Below are 18,129 nucleotides of genomic sequence, written 5' to 3'. Positions count from 1 at the left end.
CCCTTAGGCCCACCCTCCTGCAGAGACTCCTGGGTGTACCTGGGATATAAATGGTGCCACCATTGCTCCAATGCGACACAGCGAGCCGCTGGTCCCCATCCCCAAAGCGCGCATGGTGGTGGGGTAGACCTGGAGGGAGGGCACAGAGCACCAGTTAGTCCAGGCCTCTTCTTTCTCGCCTGCCCTTCCCTCCCCAGGTCAGGCTTTGGTGTATGCAGGGGTGGGCAAAAGCAGGGAAATTACCAGCCTAAAAGATAAATCATAAGTAAGGATACTACTACTAATAATACAATAATTAATAAGTGATAATACAAGAATAAACTGTGTTTAGCATACTCACAACTGAAAACCTACTTTCGTCCACACCTGTACATTAAATACCAAATATTCTATATAGGATATAGAAGACATTCATTTTCTCAGGTACACTACTTTGAATTTTTAAACTTTATAACTATCACAAAAAGAATAAGCACTTAGAAATTATCCTTTAAGTAAGCAAATTTCAAACTATGTATTTTTATTGATTTCAGAGAGGAAGGGAGAGGGAAAGAGAGATAGAAGCTCAATGATGAGAGAGAATCATTGATCAGCTGCCTCCTGCACACCCCATACTGGGATCAAGCACACAACCCAGGCATGTTCTCTTGACCAGAATCAAACCCGGAACCCTTCAGTCCGCAGGCCAACGCTCTAGCCACTGAGCCAAACCAGCTAGGGCCAAACTATGTGTTTAATTGAATATTCAAAATATAATTTTAGAAAAGCAAGCTCTGGAATCAGACAGATTTCCACTTTAGAGCTAAAAATGCATAAGGACAGTTCTACTGAAGGAAAATACTTCCCAAGTAGTGATTCAATGAAACCTTAAAGAAGTGCCATCAGAAAGGTCACTGGTTTGATTCCTAGTCAGGGCACATGCCCAGGTTGTGGGTTTGATCCCTGGTTGGGGTGCATGCAGGAGGAGGTCTATCAATGTTTCTCTCTCATCATTGTTTCTCTCTCAACATTGTTTCTCTATCTATCTCCCTCTCCCCTCCTCTCTTTAAAATCAATAAAAACATATTTTAAAAAAGAGACAGGGCTAGATACATGCTACACCCTCACCATGTTCTCACTGCAAAATCTTATGACATAATCTCACTTTGTTTCTGCAACTTTCTTACATTTATAGTAAAACCTCATTAATCTGTACTTCATTAATTCAGAATTCTTATAGGAATGGGCAAAAGTTGAATAAGAAAGCAAATGTTATGTAACAAATGAGATTATAGGGAGAATATATAAAAGGGTGGTTTTTAAAAACTCTGGAGAATTTTCTCTCAATACTATACAATACTCAAAAAACAGTTTTTACCATTTCATTAAAACAAAGCACGAAAGCTCTTTTACTAGGCTGTGTCTTGTTAGCCACCATCTGTCAAGTGCAAAAGCAAAATGCGTTCCTGCCTCAGCGGCCACTGCTAGGTTTATAGGAGAGGGGGTGGGGGGGTGGTCTCAGGGGAGCTTGCTTGCTTTTTCTAGAAAATGAGGCTGCTGACTGGACCTGAAAATAGCGGATTTGGATCATGGTGATGTTTTTTTCTATATATAATATTAATACAGTCTTTTGTTCAGATTTTGACAATTCTGGGAGATAGAATAATAGATGATTTTTAAAATAAGTATCAGGGGAAAAAAATACTTAGAAAGGACCTTTAAATGAAAACATTCCAAATGTTAAGCTGAACGTTGCAAGGATAGCTTTAGAAGCAGAGCGTATTCACACTGATTGTAAATTCACAAAATCATTTTAGAAGAGGTTGTTAATGGACTTAAATGAAGTGTTCTGTATATGCCAAATATCTCATCATTCCCTATCTTCATCTGGGCGGGGAGAATATTTCCCTGTGGCTTTCATGTCTTTGACACGTCACGTCTGTAATCTGAACAGCCTTCACATTTCCAGGAATGGCAACAAAGGCAGTTCATCAGTCCCCACAGCACTTCTTTCTCCAGCTCACTGAAGGACAAAACCAGTAAAATACTACGTTTCCTCCCCAGAAACTGCTCATTTCTAGGGATATTAGCTCTTTAAAGTGAGGGCTAATGAGAGGAGCCTCTAGCTCCCTCAGGCAGGGCCTTGCATATAGTAGATGCATCAGTTCAGTAAATTCAGAAAGACTATATTACTGTGAAATTTCAATGTAAGCTACGTGCAGCCAGTAACAGATGAAGGGGGTGTGATCTTTCAAAGGAATAAAGGTGAAAAACACATCCCAATTTCAAAAAGAGGGAAATCAGGAGTTCTGCATTTTAACATCAACATGCAGCTTGGGCCCTATTTCTCTGAAAGCATGGCGCTAGGGCAGGGGGTTGTTTTTATAGGAATGCCGTCTAGGAGAAGGGAGGAGGCCCTAAGTTTCTTCTCAGACACTGGCTTGCACTAGACTCAAGGGGGGCAGGGGAAACTCCCTATCAAATCAACCTTCTGGCATCATTTTAATGGGATGTTTTTAGAAAACCATCAGAAGTCCACAGAAGCCAGGGATGCGTTATCTATGGATGGACATCCTCTCTAAGTAGCTCAGCTTACACCCCCTGAAGGAACCAACCGTTCCCCAAACTAACCTCCGCGGTGTAAATGTAGATGGTGTTGAAGTTGGCAGCCACCAAAGCCCTCAGCATAAAGAGGAAGCCGATGAGGCCGGCACTAGGGAACAGAGAGCCAGAGAAAAGTTACCAAAGGCAACGTGCAGGGTGTTCCATGGCCCCGGCCAAGTGCATTACAGATGCCATCGCCCGCCCACCGATGACCAGCTGCTTCTCAGCTGGCCCGATGAGGGGGTCCTAAAGCAGATGCCTGACTTGAACCTTCAATCCTACTCCCTGACCCCTCCACTCCCCAAAGTGTGCCATTCTAGCCTGGCCCCCACTCCCCCAAAATGGCGAAGATAGTTTGCAGAATAAGTGGTTTATACCATAACTGAGGCCACTCTAGGGTGGCAAATTAAGAGTTAAATGAATTTTCACACCACAGGTATGTGTTGTTTTATGTTATGTTATATATCACTAAACTATCTTGACTTATATAGTCAGCGTAATTTGTTAACAGCGGGAGTCCCATTTCTCCAGGAAGCTTGGTATGAAGATCCTAAATATGTGGGTGAGTGAAGTGAGTAGTCCCATGGTGGGATCCATAGCCTGTGATAGCTGAAGAGGGCTGGGTCGGTGGGAAGAGGGAGGCACCAGCGTAGGTGCCAGGAAAGAGCATTCTAGACAAACAAGCAGCCCATTCTCTGCTCTCCGGGTGAAGGAGACTTGACCCTGACCCCCAAGGAACACTGCGGGTCAGAAGACCCCATCTTAAAACCACTGCACAAAACTCGACTCTTTTGAAGCAACCAGAGAGGAAATACCTTGAAGTGCAAATATTGAGGAGAAGGAAGAATAACGCTGTGCAGCCCATGGTGATAGACAGGCTCAGCCGTCTGCCCAGGAAATTAATGCCCAGGATATTCAGAGGATTCACTAGGAAGCAAATGACAAAGACAATTTCTGGAACCTCGGGAGGGTGGCACGGGTTCCTCCTCGTTTCAGGAAGCAGCAGCTTCACAAACCGTGGGTCCGAGAATGACAAGCACTGGCGTGTATCAAGGATTTCTCATGCCCAGGTGCTTACCATGTAGGTCTGTTGTAAATTGCCCACTTGCTAGGCCTATATTTTAAATGTTGTATACGGTTTTTCATCAAATTCAAGGTGTCATTGAAATTTAAGTACCATTATTTTATGTCTACTAAGACAGCAACAGTACTGCAAATTAAAATCTAACATGCCATTGCAAGATGCATCCCAATTTCAGAGATGTTACAATGTGAAGAAAGCCTGGCCGGTGTGGCTTAGTGGTTGAGCATTGACATATGAACCAGGAGGTCATAGTTTGATTCCCCAACAGGGCACATGGCCAGGTTTGGGCTCATTCCCCCTTGTGTGGTGTGCAAGAGGCAGCCGATCAATGATTCTCTCTCATCACTGATGTTTCTCTCTCTCCCTTCCTCTCGGAAATCAATAAAAAAAAAATTTTTTTTAAATGTGAAGAAAAAATACATCTTAAAATGGACAGGATTTCATAATTCAAAGCTCTGCTCCTCCAGACTTCTCCCCGCCCGAACCACACGGGCGGCGGTCAGCATGATCTGGAGAGTTGCTCAGTTCTGCCAGGCGGGAGCCAGGTCTATGGAGGGTCACACTTCTCCCCTCCGGGGCCGAGTTGCCTGTCCCCCACCCACACAACAGAGAGAGGCCCCATACGTAGAGACACTTACAGGCAATTTCACCAATGGTGCTGATAATCATGGTCCGGTAGTCAGAGGGGGCAAACATGTGGCAGTAACAGGGGCTCCGGCTCTCCTCTGAGACCCCCACGCTCACCACGGCCTCGGACTCGGACCTCGAACCACAGACCAGGTCCCGCTCCAGAAGCTCGGTGCTGGCCAGGATGACCCCGTAGTAGGCGAAAGAGATGCCCAGCCTGGGAGTGAGAAAAGACGGACATGAGACAAGCGGGTGCCACCAAGAGCTGCAGGGAGATGTGAGAGGGCTTCAGGTGGAAGGTGGGTGGGGAGGTGGGGTGGGGAGGGCGGGGCGGGGAAGAAACCCCAGCTCACAAATCTGGGGGACTGGGGGACCGGAAGCCACACAGTGGAAAACAGATTTGCAAGAGCAGGAGCAGCTGGGTTAGGAGGACCCCACAGGCCCGGTGAAGGAGTTTGAAGTCTAGATTCGTTTTCTGTCGCTGCTGTAACGAGTTAGCACAAACTTTGTGGCTTAAAACAAAACACTTCCAGGATCTCACAGTTCTGGAGGTCAGAAGTGCTCTGGGTCTGGCTGACTCCTCCGCTCCAAGTCTCAGAGGCAAACACGAAAGTGTAGGCAGGGTCCTAGGCCTTTCTTGTTGGGGGCGAGAATCCATTTTCCAAGCTCACCCAGATGGTTGGCAGAATTCAGCCCCGAGGGGCCGGAGAACTCATACCTGTTTCCTCGCTGGCTCTTGGCCAGTTGTTCTCAGCTTCTACCTGCTCCCCTCACTCCCTGTCTTCAAAGCCAGCAGCACGGGGTCGAGACCTTCTCAGGCTTTGAATCTCTCTGTCCTCTCCTGCCTCTTCTGTTTTCTCTTCTCCAGCTCTCTGCCCAGCTGGAGACATTTCTCTACTTTTAAGGACGCAAGTGATTCGATGGGGCCCACCTGCCGAATCCGAATCCTCTCCCTATTTTAAGGCCCGTGATCTCAATTACATCTTCACAGCCCCTTCACATCAGCGCCTGAATTAGTGCTTGACTGCATCAGCAGGAGTTGGGGTCGTCTTGGGGTCACTTTAGAATTCTGCCTATCACAAAGGGTCTTTAGCAGGCTATGATGAGCCCCAGACGGTTTTTGTGTTTGCTTTATATTTCCTCCCCATTCTTTAGTAGATGTCTTTAATGAGATATAAAAATAAGGAAAGTTCATCTATCAAAGTCAAGGAAAAAAAGGTCAGCCTCCCGGTTTTTCAGAAATGGTTGCGAAAGCCCGCTGAAAAAGACACGTGGGAACAATCGGAGGAAATCATGTATGTCCTGGGTATTGGATGAGAGTAACCTGAAGGTCATTACTCCTGTCAGTGTGATTATAGGATTGTAGTCGTCTAAGAAAACGCCCTCAAGTAGCTGAGCCTTAGTGAGATATCTGGGGATGAAATGTCACAAGCCTGGGGCTTGAGAATACTTCAGCACAGGAAACTGTAGCTGAGGCTAAGGGTGCATATGCATGACCGTCAGATCTGGGTGATGAGCGAATCCAAGTTCATCCTGGTAGCCTCTCTACTTACACACATGTTTGAAATTTTTCATATTTAAAAAATTTTTAAGTGTCAAGGGGAGACATATCAACCTATTAATAATGATTATATCAGAAGAAGGCAGATAGACAACCATTGTCCTGAATTCAAATCCCAAAGACTCGTTTTGCCTATTTCCTATCTTTATGTAAGTGGGATCACATCATATGCATTGTGTTTCTGGCTTCCTTTGCTTGTTATTACCTTTGTGAGATTCAGCTATGTCGAGTGTTGACCCCTAGTTTTCTCATCTTCATTAGTGTATAGTATTCCACTTTATGAATATAACACAATTTATCCATTATGTTGTTGATGGACATGGGGTTGTTTATAGTTTGGGCCTGTGACAAATAAAATAATGTGCTGGACATTCATGTAAATGTCTTTTGGTAAATGTATGTATGCATTTCTGTTGGGTGTAAGCCCAGGAGGGGAATCGCTGAGCCATAGGATATGCATATTTTCAACTGTGATAGATTTTTCCAAACAGTTTTCCAAAGTGGTTGTACTAACTTGAACTCTAATCAGCAGTGAATGCAACAGTTCCTGTTACCTTACATCCACCCGACACTTGGTACAGTCCGTCTTTAATTTTGGCCATGTAGGTGGATTTGAAGTGGTGAACCAGACTTCAAAGGGTTAGAAAGTGAGGTCTTATGTTGAGATGAAAAATAAAAACACTGTGGACAATTAGGATTCTTCTCTTTCTCTCCTTCTTTTAAATGGCTATTTTACTTATTTCTTCGGTTGGTGGCATTAGTAAAAAGATGAGATTGCTGGGGTCTTCCTTGTGTTTTTCTCCCCAGTAGCATTCAGAGTGGATTTACTTTAGTAGGCTTTCTATAAAACTCATTTTGATATAATTACATTTTTTAAATCCTTAACCTAGGATAGGTTTTTTAATTGATTTTTTTTTTGAGAGAGAGAGAGAGAGAGGAAGGGGAAAAGAGAAAAAGAGAAACATTGGTTGTCTTCTATACGTGCCCTGTCCATGAATTGAACCCGAAACCTATTGGTGCACAAGAAGATACTCCAACCAATGAGTCACCAGCCAGGGCTGAACTAACTACATTCCTACCATATGACCCAGATCTGTAACGTGGTCCGCAAATATTTAGCATCCAACAGGTCTGCAAACCTTCCTCTTTTATCCTAGGGTAGTGAAAAGAGCGAAACAGAATAGATTTAGTGGGTTAAGGACAAGCAAAGATGTCTCTAATATTTTAGATATTAAATATGAACAACATATTTTAAAACAAGGACAACATGGGATGTGGGGAGGTGAAATAACCACTGAATTCCTATGAGTACAACTGACCCAACCCCATAATCATTTTTAACACATGCATCCCAGCCAATCAGTCTTTGCACACTTATTTTCATTGGCAGGTACCCCAACTCGTGGAATTTATAATTCTAACACTTTCATTCATCCTCTTCTCACTGGTGTTAGTGAGGGGTGTGGTAGAACATAGGAGGATACATGAAAACAACCATAAAATGGATGGGATATTCTTTATTATTAACATTAAAATGAAAAACCTAACATTTACAAAGTGTGTGAGGCTTTTATAAGAAAAAATTGTCATAAATTTTAAAAGAGGATAGAACACCCGATTTCTTTTTGTGTCTTTAGGGTAATTAGCAAACGTTCTTATCCACAGTCAGTACCTATTAAATACTTTTGCATAAAAATAAATGAGGATGAGTTCCACATTATTGACAGTAATGGGTTTTATGCAAAGTTAGGGAAGCTTTGGGGGTTCTCAGCAGAAACCAATTACTCCTTTCTCACAAATAGACCTGGGATCAAAGGGCTCTTGAGAGACCAGGAGTGTGGTTTGGGAGTCCAGGATTTCTCTCTCTCTCTTCTCTTCTCTCTCTCTCTCTCTCTCTCTCTCTCTCTCTCTCTCTCTCTCTCTCTCTCTCTTCTCTCTCTCTCTCTTGTTTTTGTTAATCCTCTCCTCACCAGAGGATGTTTTTCCATTGATTTTTAGAGAGAGTGGAAGGGAGAGGGAGAGACAGGGAGAAACATCGATATGAGAGAGACACATCGATTGGTTGCCTCCTACATGTACCCCGACCAGGGACCTGCAACCAAGGCACATGCCCTTTACCGGAATCGAACCCAGGACCCTTCAGTCCGTGGGCCAACACTCTATCCACTGAGTCAAACTGGCTAGGTCTCTCTCTCTCTCTCTCTCTCTCTCTCTCTCTCTCTCTCTCTCTCTCAATTGATCTCAGAAGAAGGGAGAGGGAAAGAGAGATAGAAACATCAACAATGAGGTGGCGGGACAGGTGAAGAAGGCGGAGAGGTGAGGGAGAGGTCGGGTGAACTCCTCCAGGCGCCTGGGACTGAGCCGCCTGCAGGTGGGTGAAGAGGGTGTCTGGGCTGGTGTGTGGAATGAATGCAGATTTCCCTGAGAGGCCTGAACCAGTAGAATTTAAATGCCACATTTTGGTGTGTCTTTTAAAAGCATTTAATGAAGTTTATAACTGATATCAAAAGAAGATGAGGCCAGTACAAGAAAATTAAATGTTAAATCAATCTCTCACCTACAAACAATGATGCCAATCCTGTGACCACCTCGGCAAGGTAGGTGTGATTATGCCCATTTTATTGATGAGGAAAGTGGAGGTAGGTAATTGACCAGGGCTCCCTGGTGGATCCAGTCCCATCTACTCTGCTCTTGTCGCTGTTTCCCTCCAGGGGCAGGACTGGGGAGCTATGGCCCCCTTCCCGCTAGCCTTCCACGACGAAGGGGATTTCTGGGTGGTCCCCATGGGGGTGGGGGGGGAGAAGACCTCCCTTCTGGGCACTCACCAGGATGGGCTCCCCCAGCCGCCCCTCAGGCATGGCCGAGCGGTTCATCTTGGCGATGTGCTGCAGCGTAGCCAGGGCAGCCTGCGTGTTCCCGGTGGAGACGTTGAACCGAGCAGATTCAGGGATAAACTGGGCACAGGTGACGAAGAACATGAGCGCTGCAGCTGCTCTGAACCCAGGGGCACGACTATCATCCCCATGTGCTGACGACACCGTCCCCTTTCCAGGGATGGAAAAGGGTGTGGGCGCGTAAGGGCCCACAACATAGCAGGCACGCTCTTGCATCCCCGGTTGACTTGGAACAGAAAAGGTTGCATTCTCCTTCTCATAGTGTCATCTTAGACAACAGCGGCTGACACAGAACTCAATTCCAACTTGGCTCAGCATACTTGTTAATACAATGAAATTCTTGTCTGATTGGTAAATACCCCCTCCCCGAGGCCCCCTGTGCGCCTTCACTGCTCTGCCACGCCAGTCCTCTGCAGGAATCCCCAAATCTCCCCACAATGCAACAGATCACGGCAGAAGGCGCCTCCAGCACCCACAAGGGCCTCCTGAATGGCAGGGCCCTTGCCCCCCTGATTGTTGAATACTTTGAACAACAGCACAGGTCTCCACGGAAGCTGGGACCTGGAGAATCAACTCGGCCTGCTCCCTCCCCCTCGTGCCTCACACCCAGTCCAGGCTGGTTGGTGCTTCCTCAGGAAAACATCTCCCCAGGCAGCACCTCGCTCCCCGTTCCCACAGCCAATGGGCAGCTCTGGTCCCCCCCATCTCCCCCTGGGGGGTGTCCTGACACTTCTAACTGCCTTTCTGCCCTCTGCTGCTCAGGCTCCACCCAGCCCCGAGCCAGCTTCCCAGCACAGAACCCCTCTCCCCCCCCCCCCCCCCAGAGCCCCTGGCCTGTGAGGCTCTTCCTAATCTGGACACAGGCCTGTCTCCCCAGCCTCCCCCAGCACCCCTCACCCCAGCCCCCCAGCCTACCTGCTCTCCCCCAGACACATGCTGTGCGTGCACACCTTCGGACAGGCCTTGCACATTAGCCCTGCACAGTGCTTACTGAGATGGGGACTTAAATAAAGGAAAGAGGTGGGGAAGGCACCAAAAGGCCACTGGACCCCTGGAGGGAAGGAGGGAGGGAGCCCAGTGAGCTTCCTCACCTTGAAGGCCAAGATGAGGATGATGCCAGGAATTGAGGCGATGCGGATGAGCCAGCGCCACCCGATGGTGGGGATGACCACAGAGGCCAGGCCGATGATGAGCAGGGAGCCAGCAAGCCAGAAAACCTGGGACAAGAATAAGGACACATGTAATACCTTAACTAATAAAGAAATTAAAAAAAAAGAAAAGAATGGAAGATGAAATTCCTCCTCTCAAACCTGCTCCAGACTTCCTCTCCCAGGAGCTGCCCCGCCCAGCATTTTACCAATGGAAGAGGGTGAGATGGAGAGAGGGTCTCTGACTGAGGAGCCCACGTTCTGGTTCCACTCAGGGCCTGGCTGGCTGGGGGCAGGGACTTCACTGCCCGTGGCTTTGTTTGCTAGCCTGAGTGGGGGACTCATAGAGAGAGGGTCAATAATGTCACCAAAGTTTTAAAGATCTGGGACCCCAGACCTTGGCTTTTATTTTCTCAAATAAGCAATTCACTGGTTCAGAACTCAAGGTACAAAGGAGAACACTATAAAAAGGTTTTCTTCTCCTACTTCCCTGACACCAATTTCTCTCCTCAGAAAGGACCTGTGTTCAGTTTGTTACATATTTCTAAAGCTGTTCTAAATATATACAAGCTAATAAGAATATAGTATTATGCTCTTCTCTTTTTTCACAAATGGTCATGTAGTATAACTAATGCTTACACTTTGCTTTTCACACTAAATATATAACTTGGAGATCATTTTATATCAATGAGTAACATGGCAGCCAATTACGACCAGGCCCCATTGATTGGGAATTAGGACATTCTGAATGTTCAGCCTGAACATTATTTCCACTCTGGAAAATGGAGAATAAATGATCATTCCATTCCACCTCACAGAGATGGAGAGGATAATATCCTAAAAGATTCCTTGAGGGACTACTTAGGGGTGACTATTTCATCACCAAGGGATTCTACTACAAAAACGCAAACAAGATGATCTCAGGAAGTGGTAAGGGCTACACAAAAAAGAGTAACGTGATGGAGACTTGAGTGATCAGGGACAACCTTTATGAAGAGACAATGGATACAAAGGGCAGTAACAAACCATTGCATAGACCAGGGGACAGGTGACGTGGCATTGAAGAGGATTTTAATAATGAAATGGCAAAAAAAAAAAAAAAGTTTAACTCATGAACATGACACACATTTTGGAGGTCCAGGGGACAGGACTGATGGACACGGTGGTTGAGGGCCCATTATAGGGGACACATCGGTAGGGCTTGGCAATTCATTGAATGGAAGTGAGGGAAAGGGAGGGGCCAGGGATGGTTCTGGAGTTTGTGGCTCAGATGACTGAAGGGACAGGATTTGCTTTTAACTGAAAGTAAGTGAGAGTCTTCAGAGGAAGAAGAAGAAGAGATTAGTTCTATGAATGTTGTATTTGAGGAACATGTAGGATATTCAAGTTGTTATCAGGTAACTGGTCACCTGGGTCAGAAATTCAAGGAGGTGCTCCTGGTGGTAAAGATTTTGGGGGGTCGTACGCACATAGTCAGTTAAACACATTGGAGTAAATTAGATGACCCAAGGAAACCTGGAAAATAAGACAAGGAGAATGCATAACCAGGAAGCATGCTAAGGGCTGAGTGGCAGGTGCAAGAAGCAACGCCCACAGATGACCTTGAGCAGGACCATACCAAGGAAATCATGTTAAATGTAAAACCCACCCCCTAAGTATTGAAAGTGTGTGTGTCCACCTCAACAAAGATCAGAGGAAGAAATCTGGGGGGGAATGTAAAGAACTATTTACTCTTTGTTAGGTTTCTAATTTGTTGTTGTTGTTGCCTAAATTTAGTATCAGAAAAAATAAAAATAAATGTACAAGCAGTATCCTACTACTTTATTGTTGTCTTTTTCCTGGGACCTCTGAAAGGCCAGCGCTTTTGGACAAGGATGGCATCAACGGCGGGACCAGGGCACCTAGGTAGCCGTGGCCTCTCATCCGTGGCCAGCAGGGCCTGAGGGGCTGGAGAGCATCCCCATCCTCTCCCCAGGACAAATGGCTCGTCACCGGGGTTGCAGCATGGCGTGGTCCCCCAGGCAGGGGTCAGTGACAGACACTAGTGTCCTGGGGAGGGAGGTGAGACGCCTGAGAGGGGTGGTGGCTATGTCCCTCCATAGAGAACGTTCACTGCAGATGCGTTCCTGGGCTCCTGTCATTCCAGTGAGATCAGCCATTGCCGTTTCTGGGCTGTTGAGGAAGGGGGTGCTGTGCTCTAAACGCTGCTGCGGTGACAGAGTCCTGGCTCAGGCAACTGGGAACTGGGCCTGTGCTGCCCAGCATTCCAAGCAACCGACAGGGGACCTACCCTGAGAGCAGCCGACCAGCCAGAAGGAACCCCGGGAACCCCACATTCTCTAGGTGCAGAAGACTGGGTAGAGTTCCTATTTACCTTACCTGGGACAAGGGGAGCATGTAGCCTCGATACTTCGTGGGCAAAAATTCAGTCTTTATGATCAGCCTACACAGGAAGGGGACAAAACATAATTCTGTTTTTAGAAAACCAAATAACTCATTTGAACAGTTATCATTTTTCTTGCCACAGAGATAAAGACTGAGAAAACATGGACATTCATCCTTGTGAAATGGCAAGACGTGTGTCTGTTGTCCCCAAATAGCGGGTCTTTGGTCTCCTAACACCAAGGGCGCCCCTAAAACCCTTGAAACGTCCTGGGTGACAGCGATGCCGGGCAGCACCCGGGGAGGCCAAACGGGGGCCTCAACCGGATCCAGGTCCTTGTCACCGAACACGAAGGAATTCAAGAGCGTGCCAGGAAGATTTAGCAAAGCACAGTACATTTATTAAAGTGATAGTACTCGCTTGAGAAGTGAGAGTGGGTGACCTTGGAGAATGAGACACCCCGGTGGTGTCGGGGTGGGAGGTTTTTGTTAAACGTGGGCATAGGGTGGTCCTCTGCTTCTGACGCTGGTGGGGTGACTGCCTACCCGGCCCATCCTTGTCTCTCCTCCCTGAATAGTGATTTCCTTTTGGTTCTCCCAACCAGGCGGTCAGTGAAGGTCATGTCCGTGATGTTCCAGCCAAAATGGAGAGGGGGAGGGTAGAGCCTCAGGCCTTTGTTCCCTAGTCTACTTTCCTGCCTCAGTAGGACCATCGTTTGTTCTACTGAGGAACTCTCAGGCTCTGCCATGAGGGCTGGCCCCTGGAAAGGCTAAGCCACGATTAGAAAGTTGGAAGGCTCGGTCCTGCCCCATCTTCCAGAGGGGAGAGGGACTGGAAAGTGGGTTCATCCTCAGTCATGCCCACACAGTGATGCCTCCATAAAAGTCTCCGCAGTGTGGCCTTCAAAGACCGTCAGGTTGCTGAGCACAGCCGTGTGCAGGAGGGTGGCGCACCCCAGCTCCACAGGGGTGGAGGCTCCCGGACTCGGGGCCCTCCAGGACCTTGTCCTGGGTATGTCTTCATCTGGCTGCTCATTTGTATCCTTTGAAATAGCCGTTGTAATAAACAATCCTCTTGCCATAGTAAGTAAACTGCTTTCCTGGGTTCTGCCAGCCACTTGAGCAAATTCTCAAACCTGAGAAGGGGTTTGCGGGAACTTCCTATTCGTAGCCAAGTCAGCCAGCAGCTGTGGGTAAGCTGAGGACCTGCTGCCTGCACATGGTGTGCGAAGTGGGGCTTTAATCTGTGGCAACCGCGCGCACTCTGGTTAGCGTCAGAAAGAATTGTGGGGCATCCAGCTGGCGCCAGAGACTTGTTGGTGTGGGAAAATCCACACAGCTGGTGTCAGAAGTGAAGTATTGTCAGAAATAGTGAGTGCAGCATTGAAGGAAGACAGAAGAGAGTTTCCTAGATGATCATACATCAAAATATGATTGTTACAGCTATAAAAAATAATATAAACAAAGCCACTTCCAAATAGAGTTGGAGTCCTGGCTTCTGTGGTTCAGTGGTTAGAGCATTGGCCCATACACCCAAGGGCTGAGAGTTCAATTCCTGGTCAAGGGCACACACCTGATTGTTGGTTGGGGTGCGTGCGGGAGTCAAACAATCGATGTGTCTCTCTCACATCGATGTTTCTCTCTCTCTCTCTCTCTCTCTCTCTCTCTCTCTCTCTCTCTCTCCCTCCCTCCCTCCCTCCCTCCCCCCCTTTCTCCCTCCTTTCCTCCCACTCTCTCTAAAAATCAATGGAAAAAATATCATCTCTGATAGCAAACAAACAAACAAACAAACAAAATGGAGTCCGAGCTGCCATCCCAGACAACCACCTTGCATGTCTTACTTCTCAAACCTCTGGAATGTTAAAAAATGGCCAAAATGACCTTTGGACTGTGCCTGAAGCAGTACTGTATTCCAAATAACTGCTTGCAAAGATAACAGGAAAGCAGAAAATTAAAGTCATTCTTCAGAATTAGTCACTATGTCAACGTATCTGCACCTGTAGAAATTCCTTCCTTAGCTTATCTGCAGCCATAGAAATTCCTTCCTTCTAGTCACGTAATAATTCCCCTTCCCCTTCTTATAAATACCCCCTTGCCTTCAGCTCCCAATTGGAACCCTGGGTTTTTGCTGGGATTGGTGCTTCCTGAATACCTATTTTCTTGGCTCAAATGAGCATTTGTTGCCTGTCACTGTGGCTTTTTATTTTTAGATTAATACAGCTAAGATCCACATAAGAAAACAAGAAGTAAACGTAAAGACTGCTCTTCTGTTTATACTTTTATTCCTGATGTTATATGAACACTTGTATGTCCAGCATTATTGGAAGTCGAAGTTATTGAATTTTCAGTTATCTCTTACTATTTAAGAGGTATTAGCCTATCTCTTTTGCCAAGAGAAATGTTGGAAATATGTTTTCCCAAGTCTGATTTGCTTTTCTAAAATACATTTTGGAAATTAAAATACCACCAAGAGCAGATAGTTCCCTCGACTAATAATGACAGTCAAAGCACAGTTTCTAATTAAGTATGTATTAATTCTGTGAATAGAAGAATATATGACCTCATATCCCATCATCTTTCTAGTTGTTCTTCTCTATTGCAGTTATTAGCAAGGGTTTAGTTCAGGGGTCCTCAAACTTTTTAAACAGGGGGCCAGTTCACTGTCCCTCAGACCGTTGGAGGGCTGGATTATAGTTAAAAAAAACCCACTATGAACAAATTCCTATGCACACTGCTAACTCGGCTGCTAAGCAGGACAGGCAGCGGCGGCAAAAACACCCGGCGGGCCGGATAAATGTCCTCGGCGGGCCGCATGTGGCCCGTGGGCCATAGTTTGAGGACTCTTGGTTAGTTTTTAGCGTGTGCATTTATTGGGTGTCCTATGAGGGATGCTTTAAAAGTTTACTAACTTTACTCCTCCAGGGCTCTGAAGCACAAGTGATATTTAACTCATGCCCCAGGAAAGAACAATTTCTTCCCTAACACATTAAGGTAACAATTGGGTGCTTTGAAGTCTCCCAATATATTCTAAGGGCACTTGTTCCCAGGCACCCAGGAGAGAATAGCCTGAGAGGCCCTGTTAATTTAAGGGAGGCTCCCAAATTGCTGAAAATTTAGCATCACCCCTTTCACACACACACACACACACACACACACACACACACACGCACGCACACACGCACACACACACACGCACACACGCACGCACACACACACACACACACACACACAATACTGCACACTCATCCAAGGGTATCTTTCAGTGCCGCGCGCCCTGCTCTGCAAATTCATTTGACAAAGTCTTAAATTATAGGGCAATGGCACTTTTAAACAGTCATTCCTAAATGTTCCAGGTGCTTATGGTCAAACTGAACTCTTCCAACAAATTCAAGAAATGAATAGGTTGTGTTTGGGTGGACATTTTTGTTTCTGCCATCATATGCCACTCTTTATTTAGCATTTAGTCTAACAAAATAGTATTTATCTAAAAAATGAGCAACCTTAGGAACAAAAAAGTTAACACACGTTCAATCCAGCAGTCTGCTGGCCTGACCATCAAACATCGTTTGGTCGGGCCAATAGCAACTAATAAAATAAGATGCCATCATTTAAAAACAAAAAGTTCAAAAATAATTAGCACAAGTGAAGTCGATAAATTTGCAACTTATTGATGGTATTACCAGCCCTCATTACCTAAAAGATAAATCATAAGTAAGGATACTACTACTACTACTACTACTAATAATAATACAATAATAGGTGAAGTCTTTACCCTTGTGAATGGCCAGACACGCCACAGCCCACCATCATCCGCAGGAAGACAAACCAGATGTACGAGGGAGAGAACGAGGTCAGCAAGGAGAAGTAGGCTCCCCACAGGAATGAGACGAGCAAAATCTGAAGCAACAAAAATAAAGTTATTAATGGGACCTGCCTCTATAGAAGATGGGGGGACCCTCACTTCCGAAGGTAATTTTTAATTTCCATCCAGGTGTTTCCTCCTCTGAGGGGCTGGCCTACAGCGAGCTCACTGATCTCCCCCAATCATCAAATACCAACCGTGATACTCTATATTGTCCAAAAGCCCAGACATTCCGTGGACGTAAGAACCTCCAACCCTGCAGAGAATTTTTATGAGTTTATTTGAGGCAAACCGATGACATCTGCTGGGGAGCAAGATCGCAAATGTTCTGGGGAATGACAGCAGTGCGGTTCCTTTTGTACATTTGGAATTAAGGAGGGAACCTAAGGAAGATTCCACAGAGGTCGGGGAAAGCAAGGCGGGAAATCTCTATGGTTGGATTGCAGGATAGTTCTGTGCTCATTGAGAGTGCCTGTGACTTGCCCCTGTCGCCAAGGATCTGGAAAAGAGGATTACTCCGGTATTTCAAAGGGGTGTACCTAGATGCCCAGGAACAATGGACAGGGCTTGCTTAAGGAAGTGACAGGCTGAGAGCATGACTGCCCACCATGACCTACCCAGTTAGGGATTTATGATCACATCACCCTGTGAGGTTACTTTTGCTCATTGGACTTGTCACATTTATGAGAGCCCCTATTTCACTCATAATTCTTTTTGTTTTAATAATTATTTTCCAAATTTATTTTTTTATTTTAGGGAGGAGAGAGAGAGAAAGAGAGAAAGAGAGAGAGAGAGAGAGAGAGAGAGAGAGAGAGAGAGAGATTTGTTGTTCCATTTATTGATGCATTTATTGGTTGACTCTTGTATGTACCCTGACTGGAGATCGAACCCACAACCTTGATGAATAGGGACAATGCTCTAACCAACTGAGCTACCCAGCCAGAGCCCACTCACGGTCTAATTCTGAGTTTAGACCATTCTTTGAAATTCCCCAACTGCATTGCGAATGCAGAAATGTGCCCTCCCTGCTCACAAGATGTCAGGAGCTCAGGAAGCATCGTGTGGGAGTTGGGTATCAGGAGAAATTTTAAGGGATTTCTTTTTTCTCTAATTGTAAGAATAACACAAGTTCATAGTAGAAAATATGGAAGAAAAAGAGCCTGGCCGGCCTGGCTCAGTGGTTGAGCATCGACCTATTAACCAGTCGGTCACGGTTCGATTCCTGGTCAGGGCACATGCCCAGATTATGGGCTCAATCCCCAGTGCAGGGCATGCAGGTGGCAGCCTATCGGTGATTCTCTCTCATCATCGGTGTTTCTATCTCTCCCTCCTTCTCCCTTCCTCCCTGAAATCAATAAAAAATATATTTTTTAAAAAACTATTTGCTAGTAAAATAAATCACCCTTAATTCTCCAACCCGGAGAAAATACTCTTAACATGATTTTATCCAATTTTCCCTGTTTCTTAAAAAAAAAAAAAAGTTTAATTGATTTTGAGAGACAGAGAGAGAGGAACATTGACTTGTTATTCCAGTTATTTATGTGTTCCTTAGTTGATTCTTATATGTGTCCTGACCAGGGATTGAACCCACAACCTTGGTTCCTTGAGATGACACTCTAACCAACTGAGCTGCCCAGCCAGAGCCAGAAAACCTATTTTTAATGGCTATAAAATATTCCATTGGAAAGATGCACTATAATACATATAATGCATAAACCTTTCCCCTGTTATTGAATATTGAAGTGATTTCACATTTTCTATAAAAATGAGCTGTGATGATGAATGAGCATAAATCTTTGCAGTTCTCTGATGATCTCAACAGACTAGATTTCTGGAATGACAATTGTCAGATGAGGAGGATGGATATTCTCAAGGTGCTTGATCTGCCAAACTGATGGTCAGAAAAACTATACCAATAGTATGCGAGGGCATCCATACACGTGTAGGTTTCTTAGAGAAAAATTCCTTTTGAATTTGATGTTTGAAAT

At 45.7% G+C, this 18,129-nt stretch overlaps 1 protein-coding gene across 3 annotated transcripts in view; it reads right to left on the bottom strand.

Annotated features, from left to right (window-relative positions):
- SVOPL (SVOP like) overlaps positions 1–18,129 on the bottom strand; it is a gene marked incomplete at its 5' end in the record, with an annotated part of 56,907 nt that overhangs the window by 33,264 nt on the left and 5,514 nt on the right. For all 3 annotated transcript variants that reach the window (XM_079786209.1, XM_079786207.1, XM_079786208.1), the window contains 9 exons: positions 40–129; positions 2,611–2,692; positions 3,399–3,510; positions 4,306–4,511; positions 6,935–7,008; positions 8,681–8,809; positions 9,841–9,966; positions 12,277–12,340; positions 16,052–16,176. In XM_079786209.1, the coding sequence (XP_079642335.1) occupies positions 40–129; positions 2,611–2,692; positions 3,399–3,510; positions 4,306–4,511; positions 6,935–7,008; positions 8,681–8,809; positions 9,841–9,966; positions 12,277–12,340; positions 16,052–16,176 (1,008 nt within the window). The remainder of the gene's footprint in view (positions 1–39; positions 130–2,610; positions 2,693–3,398; positions 3,511–4,305; positions 4,512–6,934; positions 7,009–8,680; positions 8,810–9,840; positions 9,967–12,276; positions 12,341–16,051; positions 16,177–18,129) is intronic.

This window comes from Cnephaeus nilssonii (assembly GCF_951640355.1).
Source record: "Cnephaeus nilssonii genome assembly, chromosome: 12".
Lineage (NCBI taxonomy): Eukaryota > Metazoa > Chordata > Mammalia > Chiroptera > Vespertilionidae > Cnephaeus > Cnephaeus nilssonii.
Note: the sequence above shows the minus strand (reverse complement) of the source record. Positions and strands in the feature narration are given on the sequence as shown.